General features: G+C 38.9%; 1 protein-coding gene across 1 annotated transcript; it reads left to right on the top strand.

The window, feature by feature from the left end:
* The first annotated feature begins 8 nt into the window (after positions 1-8).
* LOC110047823 (E3 ubiquitin-protein ligase ZSWIM2-like) lies at positions 9-9,550 on the top strand. Its single transcript, XM_089284005.1, has 11 exons — positions 9-299; positions 742-818; positions 2,737-2,777; positions 3,392-3,611; positions 4,045-4,165; positions 5,120-5,241; positions 5,846-5,930; positions 6,389-6,510; positions 7,232-7,708; positions 8,092-8,419; positions 9,223-9,550. The coding sequence occupies exons 1-11, from the start codon at positions 150-152 to the stop codon at positions 9,445-9,447; spliced, it is 1,968 nt and encodes a 655-aa protein (XP_089140131.1). The 5' UTR covers positions 9-149; the 3' UTR covers positions 9,448-9,550.
* Positions 9,551-12,126: the final 2,576 nt, after the last annotated feature.

The following is a 12,126-nucleotide window of genomic DNA, read 5'->3' as shown; positions in this document are numbered from 1 at the left end:
TAGTTTCAGTCCTCCTCCACTCCTCCACGAAAGCGTTGCCAGGCAAGCGTGATTACGGGGAAAAAACAAATTTGCAAAAAGCAAAGGTTGGTTTTGTCATGACAGTCTTTCGAAATTACCGAAAATATCCTTAAACAATAAACTGTACAATGGCTCGGCGGATTCCTTGGAGAAGGCTTTGCCCAGATGTCGTTGCAACCAGGATCGAAGAAGCCAGCCAAGCAAGAATTTATCTTCTTCGCGAGACAGGCCCAACTGGGTTTCTTTTGAAACAAGATGGTTTAGATCGGAAATTTAAGGTTTGTTCAGTTTAATAAGGCAGCTTAATAGCAGTTTGTTAACACTAAGCATTTAGCAATGTCAGCTTTATCTATCGTGCGTTGCAATCCCATTAGATTTGATAAGTTTCAAGACAGAATTTCATTTCGTACAAACAACTGTAGGTATGATTGAACTTACGTAGGTTTTAAATTATAATTCAGGCCCTTATCTGGCAGTGTGTTTGAAGTGTGTTTGAAGTGTGTTTTATAACCAGCTGGTGCACAGCAGACCTCAGGTATAGACAGTTGAAACTGTTGAGTAGAGTGAATGTTACGGAACAGTGACTTTGACTGTAAGACTCGTGTAAAGTTTGTCAACAATCAGTCGGTTATTGTAAGTTTCAGTCCCTAAAGAATCACATACTTACACGTACATGATTAATAGGCTGTATATTAACTACGATATTTTCCTGTTTCTCAGGTGTTTTTGGGTGATCAACATTCTTGTACTTGTCAAACTTTTATGAAGGAAAAGGAATTATGTCTTCACATCCTTTGGTGAGGATATAGAGGATAATACAGGGATTTAGTTCTCCGTGTTTCTATCGAGTTATAGTTCTAAACACTTGTGAAAGTTTGGGAGAACTCGAAAAAAGCTGTGGAAACACTTTCCTATGGCTCGTGTTCCCACAGCATTTCTCGTTCTCCCAAACTTCCACTTGTGTTTGTATAACTCGATAGAAACACAGTACATGTTTCCTATTTCTTAAATAGTGGCTAATACATGGCAGACCTGTCAACTCTCCCAGTTTTCCCGGGAGTCTCCAAGTTTTTCATCAAATCTCCCGGTCTCCCGGTTAGAGCGCCAAATCTCCCAGGAACTACCTACCATGGCTCTTTTTAATTTTTTTTTTCATTAATTACGTTATTTTCGAGATTTCAAAAAGGAAAATAAAACAATAAGGGAATTTGTTGCTCTTATTTGAGCTGCTCTCGATCGATAAACGTAAAGCAGAGCAAACAAATTGATACATATTTGACGAGTATCCTAATTGGTCAGAAATCAAACAATCAAATTGCACAATACATGGTACAGAATTGGTGCGGTTTTCGCACGCTGTTTACATCGCCCTGGTCGAAGCGAGGATGGCCAGCATGGATTTCAGATCACTGCAAAAAGAATTCTAGCCGTCTCCAGGTTTTTGTACGCTGGGGGTTGGCAGGTATGACATGGGCATGCATGATATGAAATATCTCTTTGAGTGTTCAGCTCCAAAAGCTCGCGAGTGAGAGTAGCGAATGAGTGAGATATAACATTGCACACGAGAAGAGATATTCCATATCCACAAGCAACCATGTATTAGTTTATTTATTATATAAACATACTAATAATGACATTTTTGACGATTTTCCGAAGATTTTCAACCATTTTCTGAAGATTTCCGAAGATTCTCCAAGAATTTTCCAAAAACCGCACGAACGTTTTCAAACATTCTCTGCAAATTTCCAAAGATTTCTGAAGTTTTGAGGAAGATCCGAAGATATTTTGATCATACACCAACAAATTTATGCAAAGTCATCAATATCTTCACTAGTGAGGATATGGAAAATACACCACCCGAGTCCCAGATGTAATTTCGTATTAATTTTACAAGTGGTGTATTTTCCAGTGAAACGCTTGCGTCTGGCTTGTTTCTATATAATGAAGTGTAATAATAATTATTATTAATAAAAATTATATCACTGGATGACGCAGTTTAAGAATTTTCATTGGCTTAGTCATGATGGTATATCCATTATTTCATGCTCTACAAATATGGTACTCATGCATAATTTTGGGGGGTGTTTTTATTTTTTCTAGTTTTCTAAATGTAGGGGGTGTTTTTAATAAAAATATTATTTCACTCATGCTTGTTGATATGAGATGATTGTAGCAGGGGCATGGTGCCAAGTTGGCTATCTATCATATCATATCTAATGCATGCTTGTAAAATAATTGATAATTATTGTGAGATCAAGAAATAGCAGAGACAGAAAAACAATTAATGGCATAATTTTGACCTTGACAGACTACTCCACATGCACAATTATGCAACAGAATCAGAATAATGTGTTGTTCTGGACAGAAGATATGCACACTGGTACCTCACTCAGAAAAAAAATATGTGGGTTAGATATTCTCCTTACCCTGTCTTCCAGCTTATAGCTTTAGATTTACATGATACCTTAAAAAGACTTTGGCCCCTCCCCTCAGAATCTGCTAGGCTTCCCTTGGCTGGGTGGGTATGTGATACTCTCCATCCTCATTGCTGATTCAGTCTTGATGATTATACAATTTAATACTAATTATTTGTCATGGACACTTGTAAAATACCCAATGCATCAGTCAAAAACACTTTGGACTGTAACTAATAATTAAAATTGTTTTGAAGTTGCTGAATGATGACTTTGGCATTTCTTTCTTAATCTTACACAGGGTGCTTCTCAAGAAATTCAGAGTACCTAAAGAAAATCAAAGTATGTTGATATCTTTCTTTTTTGTTTTCAAACAGTTTTGCTATTTAATGTATTAACCAAAGCAAAAGCTAATACTGTAGGCATAAGAAAACAAGGCATGCAGACAGCATCGGAGGCGGTCTGGTGACCAAAGCTTCAAGATGGCAAACAAAGAGGTTCATGGCGCTTGAGTCAATACATCCAACACTAGTTCACATTGTCTAGTGAAAGAGCTACAAGCACAAGAAAGGGAAAACGTTTCTTTTTGTTACGCTTGCGTAAAATTTTGTATGCTGATCGTTTTTGCACAAGTGTGAAACAGTCTTTGACATTTTGATTATAGGCATAAGTAACAATTTGGAATATTTTCTCAAAGTAATAAAACATTTGTTTCAGTTTCTTTTGGTTTTTACTTGCGAAAGTTAAGTCTGGAGGTAATCTGTGACAATAAAATTTAATGTGGAAACACTGCCATATAATTCTTCTCATATAGCTTTTTGGTGTCTCTGAAACTTCTTCTCATGTTTTTTTAGCACTTTAAAACACAGAAGCATAATTTTCATGACTTAATTGTCCTGCAAATAAACAGTTTAATATACATTTCTCAACTAGTAATCCGAATTTTTCAATTGTAGTTATTTTTCAACTGTCACTGGTGGAGCGTGAGATTAATGAAGTGATGAGAGGAAGCTACTCAAGGTCAAGCAGAACAGCAAAGAGGAGAAACTCTGAGAAGGACATGACTGCTAGTGATAGCAGAGAGAAACTTAAACAAAAACAGATAGAGGAACAAGATGTCTGTCCCATATGTCAGGATGAATTACTACAGAAGCCAGAACCAATAACGTATTGCAAGTGAGTCTGCAAGCTGTGCCTCAAAAGACATTGAAAGTCAGAATGAAACTTTAGTATTATATGGCAAGGTACTGTAGTCTTGAAGTAAACCCAACTGTTCCAATTGGTTCTTCCTTGGTCAGGATTTTGCCACACAGACCATTTACACATGTTCATAAGCCTCATATTTTTCTCGTTTTTGGAGGTCAGCAAAATCAAAATTTGTAACTTTTATGGAGTGCCACATAATAAACTACTTAGTAACCTAGCTTGCTTGAGCCATACTGTACAATACTGGTCTTCAGTCGTTTTGTACAGACCTTACTGTGCCTGGTCCATACTGTCACGACCTCATGGCAATATTCCCCAGTATGGCCTTCATGCAATGGGGGTAATGGTTCTAGAGCAGGCTGGTCATTTACAAACAAGTATTGTCTTTTTTGCTTCTTTGAAGGTATGGTTGTGGTAACAGTGTGCATGTAAAATGTATGAAGATCTGGGCTGAGCATCAACGCTCTACTGGCGAGACTATAGTGAAATGCCCTTTGTGTAGAGTGGACTTTGGATCCTTTCAGGTTAGTCTGACATGAAGCACTAGTCAGTAACCTTGACATTTGCTGCCAGCATTTGCAGCAAATTATTAGCAATGAGTGACTCCAGGACTGGACTTCATTTGTATGCAGACATTACAACTTATTGTTCCACCTCTTGCTTGGCAATCCTCTCTGCCTTGTAGCATTAGTGATCTTGTTCATCACTTGGTCCAGCTTATGAAACATAAATTGCTTTATTATGCAGATCATGTGTACTAAAGGCAAACGGGGTCAAGTGTCGATCGATACCCTTGATGGACCCTTGATTGACCCTCAATCAACACTCAATCGATACTCCATGAATGCTCCATTGACCCCTCAGTTGATACTCGATCATCACTCCATCGACATCAACCATCGACAGTCAGTTGAGAGTAGACTAATTTTAGATCAATTCATATGAGTTGTTCGATACTCAGCCAACTATCAACCCACTTGTTGATCAAGTGTCGACGGAGTATAGAGCGGGATGTCCATCAAGTATCAATCGAAATATCGATTAAGAGTAGCAGTTGAGAGTATCAATCGACACAACCACAGTACACATGACCCAATTATGCTATAATTATTTTAAGATTTGGGAGGCGCGGTGGCCTCATGGTTAGTGTGCTCGTCTCCGGATCGAGCGGTCCGGGTTCAAGCCCTGGCCGGGGACATTGTGTTGTGTTCTTGGGCAAGACACTTTACTCTCACAGTATCTCTCTCCACCCAGGTGTATAAATGGGTACCGGCGAACTTAATGCTGGGGGTAACCCTGCGATGGAGTAGCATCCCATCCAGGAGGGAGTAGAAATACTCCTAGTCGCTTCATGCTACAGAAACCGGGATAAGCTCCGGCCTGATGGGCCACTTGGCTCGCATGCAGACTTTACCTTTTTATTTTAAGATAATTATCAAGGGTACTTTTCTGATAAGATTAAATGAAACCTTTGATAGGAATTGATGGATGAGTTTCACAAATCATCTCGACGTAAAACAAGGGCAGAAAGACAAGATCTTCACCTTGGGGCAACTTGTAAAAGGTGCAGAGTGTGTCCTATAGCAGGAAAATGTTACAGGTAAGAAGCAAGAAGACACCTTTCTTAATTGAAGACTAACTTACAGGTGATTATCCAATTATAATGGAATGTTTGACCACAATTCTAAGCTACTGGCATAGATTCTTGGTCAAGAACAAGGTTTTACAGGAACGGCTTGTCATTTATTATTAGAAGAGATTCCAACCTAAAAAAATCACAATCCAGGAGACATTTGCCAATTTTATTTTCTTAACCCTAAAATTAAAGATCAACCAATTAAGCCACAAAATCTTGAATACTCTATGTGTCAAATATTCAAACATTTTCTCAAAAATATGCCAAAACTCAGCTAAAATATGCCTGGAAAATGTATGTTATGCACTTTCCTTCTTATTGTCCGGGAGATTTGGGCACTGATTCAACAGGAGACTGGAAGATTCAGCCTGTATCCAGGAGAGTTGGCATAGATGGCTACATGATGCTGTTAGTCTACAGTGATGCAGTAGTAACATGCTAGTCTGGGAATGCAGATGGGTTTAGTGAGACAGACAAAAATCTGCACTCACACACTCACACAGGCTGAGTAGAGTTTGTATAGAGTTTGTGTCATAGCTTTGTACTCAAAGGAAGCTTGTCATTACAGGTGTGTCGTTTGTGCAGATTACCATCTGTGTCACACGTGTTTTGCTACAGACACCCACATGCAACATTCTTTCCAGTTTAGACAGGTAAGTAATGCATGTCATGAATATTTAAACATGTTAATCAGTCAAATTGAAGTCACAGAACTCTATTTTTATCTTAACACTCACTAACATGTCTGTGTTATTGAATTTGATTTTGTGACTTCCTCGGCTGGTTAGAAGTTCTCTATATTTTCATTCATTCAAATTGTAATTATTATGAAGTATACTCCATGTCTAAAATATAACTGTAAAATGGGTAATACATCAACAAGGTTACATGTAATGTTTGATTCAGCTACATATTAGTTTCCTAATGCTTGTTTAACCCATTAAAGGCAACTTAGTTTGAGAGGCAGATTCAATATAAAATAGGTCACAATTGTTACAATTGTTTTCAGTCAGATATTTGTATAAATTCTGAAGATTTGATGATTGAGAGTTGGTGTTCCATGAAAAGAACAAAAGGTGTAATCTTACATTAAATTTGTATTTGTTATTAGAAACCCAGTGAACGTTGGCGTGCAGCTACACGAATCACACCATTACCAAATGCTGTCATAAGCGACCTACAAAACCGTGACGTTTCTGCTGGTGATTATGAATTACTGCTACAACTGGACAGGTAGAACTTTCTTTTAGAAAATAATAATAAATAATTAATTACTATATACATTTCACCAAAAAAGTAAAATATAAAACTTTAAGGTAAAATGCTGTTAAAATTATGAGTCTAAACGTTTAGACTAATAATTTTAACAGCTTTTTACCTTAAAGTTTTTAAATTACTGTTATCAAGTATACTTTTTTTCTGAAGCTAACAGAAAGTTAAAAATTATGCTTGCCAAAATTGACTCTTACAGTTTTTTCTTGTAACTGAGATTAAGGCAATAACCATTTAGGCAGTGCTTTGTGTTTGTTTGCATAAGTTTTAGTTGATAATGTACACAAATCTGAGACTTGTTAATGCTCATCATGTCCCTCCATTGGTTACTGTTGCTTGGAATGCAAGAGATCATTTTCACTTCTGAGTGATTGTGTTATAAAACTGTTGGAGCAACTTGTGTCCAAAAAAGAGTTTAAAACAGATCTAAAAAACTTTAAACTGAATTTTCTGGCGCCTTCTGCGGTCTTCAGAGAAATGTACTGTGCAAGAGCCATGGGATGCAAATATGTAGCTGAGACATCATTGTTCGTTGCCCCTTGGGGAGGAAACCAGTGATGTATAAACCCTTGGGAAGGATCCTCTTTCATTAACAGAGTTCTTGTCCAAGAATGAATGTAATGACTCTGAAAAAAAAATCCTTTTTTAAATATTAATGATTGTGTTATCATTTCTACCTCAGGCAGGTTACAGATCAGGACGGCATCCCTGCTCAAGTGATGCACAACCTACCAACACAAGTGTTGCAAGAGAGGCACACACTGCTCACTGATGGCACCAAGTGTGGTGTATGTTTACAAGGATTCCAAACACACCAGCGTGTCAAGACCTTGCCATGTCAGCATCCTTTCCATATCACCTGCATTGATAACTGGCTCACAACCCACTCTCAGTGTCCTGTAGATGGCTCTTATGTTGGGTCTGCGGTTATCTCTGCAGTTTCCATGACTGCCCCACAGCCCAGTGAGCATGTGATGCCCAGTGTGGGTCATGTTACAACTAGTTCAAATAGTACTCCAGTCTTGGGCAGGGTTGGAAAGAGATCTGGACAGAGATTAAAAGGACTCAGTGACAGAAATGATTCAGCTCAAAGTTTACCAAGCAGTTTTACTCTCAGTGGGTCTGGATTGTTGGCATCACAAAATAACCGCAGATTAAGGTGAGTGCAAGAAAATGAAAGTTGGGACTCTGAGTTTTGGAAAGAACAGACCACTAAGGGCCAATCAAAATAAACCTACAATTATTGTTTCCTTTCTGATTGGGGGGGGGGGGGAATTGCCCAACCTCCCCCCCCCCCTGCAGAAAAGTAATGGTCCGTCCTTAAGTTGAACAGTGCACCTTATTATTTCCGTCAAACTAATAAAGAATTGCTTTCCTTGCATAATTCTCTGTTCATGTCTCTATAGAAGCCTATAGACAGTCTCTATTGTAATTAAGCCGTCGATGTTCAAGTTAGCTAAATATATTTTACCAAAGTCCAGTAGAAAGATTATATATTATATATTAGAATATTGCACGTGTGAAGCCAACCTTTTTTTTCAGATCCAACGAAAACATCCGAACGCCTGATGAGATGGCAACAATACAACCTCCGCTGCTGGATCAACCTCGTATTACTATACATCCCGAGCATTCAGTAACCCATCTTGTTCGACTGTCATCAGCGGGACGGGACGGGATAGGATCTCGACAGAGAGTCGCACCAGATGCATCCCCTGGAATTAAGACGTTCACCAGGCACAACATAACATTCAATCTTGTGAATTCTTCTAAACCACCGATGCCGCCCCAGAGTTTGAACAGTAATAGAAGTTCAAGTGGTGATACCAGGCGGCAGAAACCTAAACTGGACAGATCACAGCGAAGCAGTGTAAGTAGCAGCGTGTTTGCCTGAACCTTGGTCTTGTTCAGAATGGTTGCTGAGCAACACGACGTATAATCTCGTTCTCAGGATGCCAACCTCGTTCCCAGGGTCCTATCTCTTTTCTCCCTGGGAAGAGATAAAATCCTGAGAACGAGGTTGGCATAGTGCTTGACCCATCGCACTGAGGATCCTGGGTACGAGATTGCATGACTTGTCGTTATTGCTTCTCGCTGACCAGAAAATGTTCAGAGTAAACGGCAGTTCTCGTGCTGTACGTTTTATCATTGGGTGTAGAGAATTGGAAACTTCGGATGTTTTTACGAAGATTTGCCGAAAACGGCAGCTGTTCTGATTGATACTGAATTCCTACTATCTAGTTGAACGTGTTCAGAAACTATGCAGTAAGCATGTCTTAAATTGTTTTCTGCCTAAAAACGAGATTTTCCTAATTTGTTCAATTGTTATGGAGCACATAAAGCTATTGCTTTGGAGAGTCAGGATACTGCCTCTGCTGCATGTAAGCGTTAGTAAGTGGCTTTCTGAAAGCATCATTTCTATCTTGTACAATGTTACAAATGACGCCAGTTAAAATTGGTGTCTACCTGTAAGATTGTAAAATAAGAAACTCAAAGTAGAGCATTTCCGTCAATATGGCTCAAGGGGGTAACCGTACTGGATTAGTTATCATGTTTAGAAGGTCTGTAAGTACTGCTAGCAGTTATAAATAATAACAATAATAATCATCATCATCATCATAATGGCACTTTTATAGCGCATATTAACATGTGGATATGATCATTGCCTTGCAGTCTGTAGGAGAACTCGGTTTGTTCGCGTCAGGAACCGCTGTACACTTAGGATCGCAGACACCGCCAATGAACTCTGACAAGAGACTTAAAGGACAACTTTTAAAAGGAAAACTTACATCAAAGGATTCAAGACAATCTGTGTCGGACCCTGGACTTTCAGTGACTTTGGAGCCCCTCGTGGGCTCTGGGATTTCTGTCTTTCTTCCCCCAGTAGACGTTGACTAATTTTAAAGTAGTTTTTATTGTGTGTTGTATATTGAAAATAGTGTGAAAAAGAAAAACTATTGTGAATCACGTTTGGATTAAAACGAATACAGATATTGAAAAATTGCATCAGTTTTGTATCCTGCTGTAAAGGAAATATCACAGACTGTCACAGCTCGGTTTAACATGACGTACGTCGTCTAAGTAATTCTGAAATATCTCAAAACCTCTTTGATGAGGTGAATAAATCTACGATACTCGGCGTACAATAGGCCACGTTCGATAAATCAATATTCTAACATGGCTCCGAGGCTTTCAGGACAAACTTCTATATTTGGTGTTGTTTTCTTCGTATCCAAGTCTCTTTTGGGAATTGAGAGACAAAAGAAACTTTAAAAAAATTACAATTTTGACCCGAAAGCCTTGGAGCCACGTTGGAATATTGATATATCGAACGTGGTGTATTGAACAAGGGGTAAAAAACTGTTCAGAAGCTCGATAGAAGCTTGTAAATTGTAAAAGTCGCCATTGTACCGGCCTACCACGGGTAATATAACTAGTTTTTGTTGACCACAGATTTACACTTAATTAATTTATCGTAACTTCATTTGGCCGGTCGGTATAAAGCAAATTGAATGGCTATATTAGGTATAACGGATGTTGACAACACAGAGGAATAAACTAGCGCATAACCTTAAAAGCTTCAGACTAACGGCAACAGATATGAATCATGGAATTCACTTCGTTCCATTGCGTAGACGCAAAATACATCAATAATTTAGGTAAGTAGGTAAAGTCTGCACAGAGCCAAGTGGCCCATCAGGTTGGCGCTTATCTCCGCTTTCAGTAGCATGAAGCGACTAGGAGTATTTCTACTCCCCCTGGATGGGATGCTAGTCCATCGCAGGGTTACCCCCAGCATTGAATTCGTCGACGCCCATTTATACACCTTGGTGGAGAGAGGCACTGGAACTCGTGAAGTGCCTTGCACAAGAACACAATGTTCTCGGCCAGGGCTTGAACCCGGGCCGTTCGATCCGGAGACGAGCGCACTAACCATGAGGCCACCGCGCCTCAAATTATAGTTTAAGCGAGGATTTACTTGTTGCTGTTCTAGTAGTTTGTAAAACGATAAAAATATTGTCTTCTAGACAAAGCCATATGGGGTTTAAATACTAGTCTACTGCAGTATTGCATCTTCAAGGTAAGAACATGTCTATCGTAAACTGCAGGCGTCATGGAACAAGCTACATAGCTAGGCTCATAACAACAGATAAATAACCTTTTCCAAGCGTGCCGTGCCGCGAGAGGAATTGGCGTTTATCCCGGGTTGTTTGTCCTAAGAAAAATAAAAACAAAACCAAAAAACGAAGGCCTGGGTACGCAGTCAATGTAAAAGTCTGCATAGAATCGATGAACCATGGACTTCTGCTCGTCTTTGATTCTGTGTCTAGGCAGCTCAGTTTTTTCACTCTCTTCTTCATTTTGTTTAGGGTTTTTTTTTAAACAAAAAACCAAAACAAAATGAAGATGGAAGTGATAAAAGTAAGTCCTCGGTTTCGGAAGGGTTTGTAACAAGTTAGCATCTCCTCCTACAAAGGACCGATAGGAAGGTACGACTTCAAGTTGTCACATGCGTCTAATGTGGCACACCCTGCTCGCGTCATAGACTGGCTATCGTGCAAATATAACCTGCTTCTTTCGTCATAAAAAACAAGCGACTCTTTAAGCTTACTTCTCTTTGCTGCTAAGAAGGACTATGAAATCTGCATAGTTTAAACAAAGTAGTTTGAAATGCAAAGTTACTACTACCTCGGGGAGGTCTCCATTTGGAATGAAAAGAAGAATAACCTAAACTTCTAAGAAATGGGACACACATCAAAACTAACATTTTAAAATGTTTGAATTGACATTTTTCGCATTTTTATAACCTTGTTAATTTTATTATGTTAGCTTGTTCGCCGCGGCGTCGTGTTTTTTTGTCTGTTCTGGTCTTTTATTTTTTAACACTGTATTGCCTTGGCATTTTTGAACCCCGTATAAAATAGAGCGTGTTTGTTGCATTTGGTAGAGGTTACGATCAACTTGGAGAACCACGTTGAACATTGCACATAATGTCGAAAGCATTTCCTCCCGACAGTTGAATATACTTCAAAGTTCAATTTCTGGTGTTATGATCTTTCATCGGTGATTTGATCAACAAACAGGCAGCTACAATGCTATCGCTCAACGGGATCAGTGAAATACATTAGAATCCGACTGAATGGCGGTAGACAACAGGCACGCGCCTGGCCACCGGGTGACCGTGTGCCCTGACTGACGTATGCACGTGTTTGTTGTTGTTGTTGTTATTGTTGTTTTCCTTTTTGCGAGAATCTCTGATCACGAAGGCATTCAATGTTTTTTACACTTGTTAATTTGTAGCAAATTTAAAATTGCTTTGCCTGTCTTTGCATTAATTTGTATTGAGCAGGAATGAATGGAGATAATTCCCATGCATGTTTTAATGTGTTAAAAAAAATGAAAACGCGTGATACAGTGGACAGTTCTCTAGACTATACATATATTTGCTTTACAACTTAAAAGATCGAATAAATACCTGGTTTCCTGTGAGTACTGTCTCAGTGTGTTTAATGAAGCGAAATGTGACCGTTCACACTGTAAGATCCTTTTCTTTAAGAGGCACTTGTATCTTTGTAT

The sequence above is a fragment of the Orbicella faveolata genome, unplaced genomic scaffold (genome assembly GCF_042242905.1).
Source record: "Orbicella faveolata isolate gen_17 unplaced genomic scaffold, um_ofav_v1 contig_13, whole genome shotgun sequence".
Classification (NCBI taxonomy): Eukaryota; Metazoa; Cnidaria; class Anthozoa; order Scleractinia; family Merulinidae; genus Orbicella; species Orbicella faveolata.
This window is presented reverse-complemented; position numbering and strand designations above follow the sequence as displayed.

What these genes read in the sequence shown, in the direction of transcription:
- LOC110047823 (XM_089284005.1), top strand. Translation starts at nt 150, where the DNA reads ATGGCTCGGCGGATTCCTTGGAGAAGGCTTTGCCCAGATGTCGTTGCA. An exon ending in TGGACTTTGGATCCTTTCAG is followed by an intron (nt 4,166 to 5,119) that starts GTTAGTCTGACA and finishes AACCTTTGATAG; the next exon opens with GAATTGATGGATGAGTTTCA. An exon ending in ATTCTTTCCAGTTTAGACAG is followed by an intron (nt 5,931 to 6,388) that starts GTAAGTAATGCA and finishes ATTTGTTATTAG; the next exon opens with AAACCCAGTGAACGTTGGCG.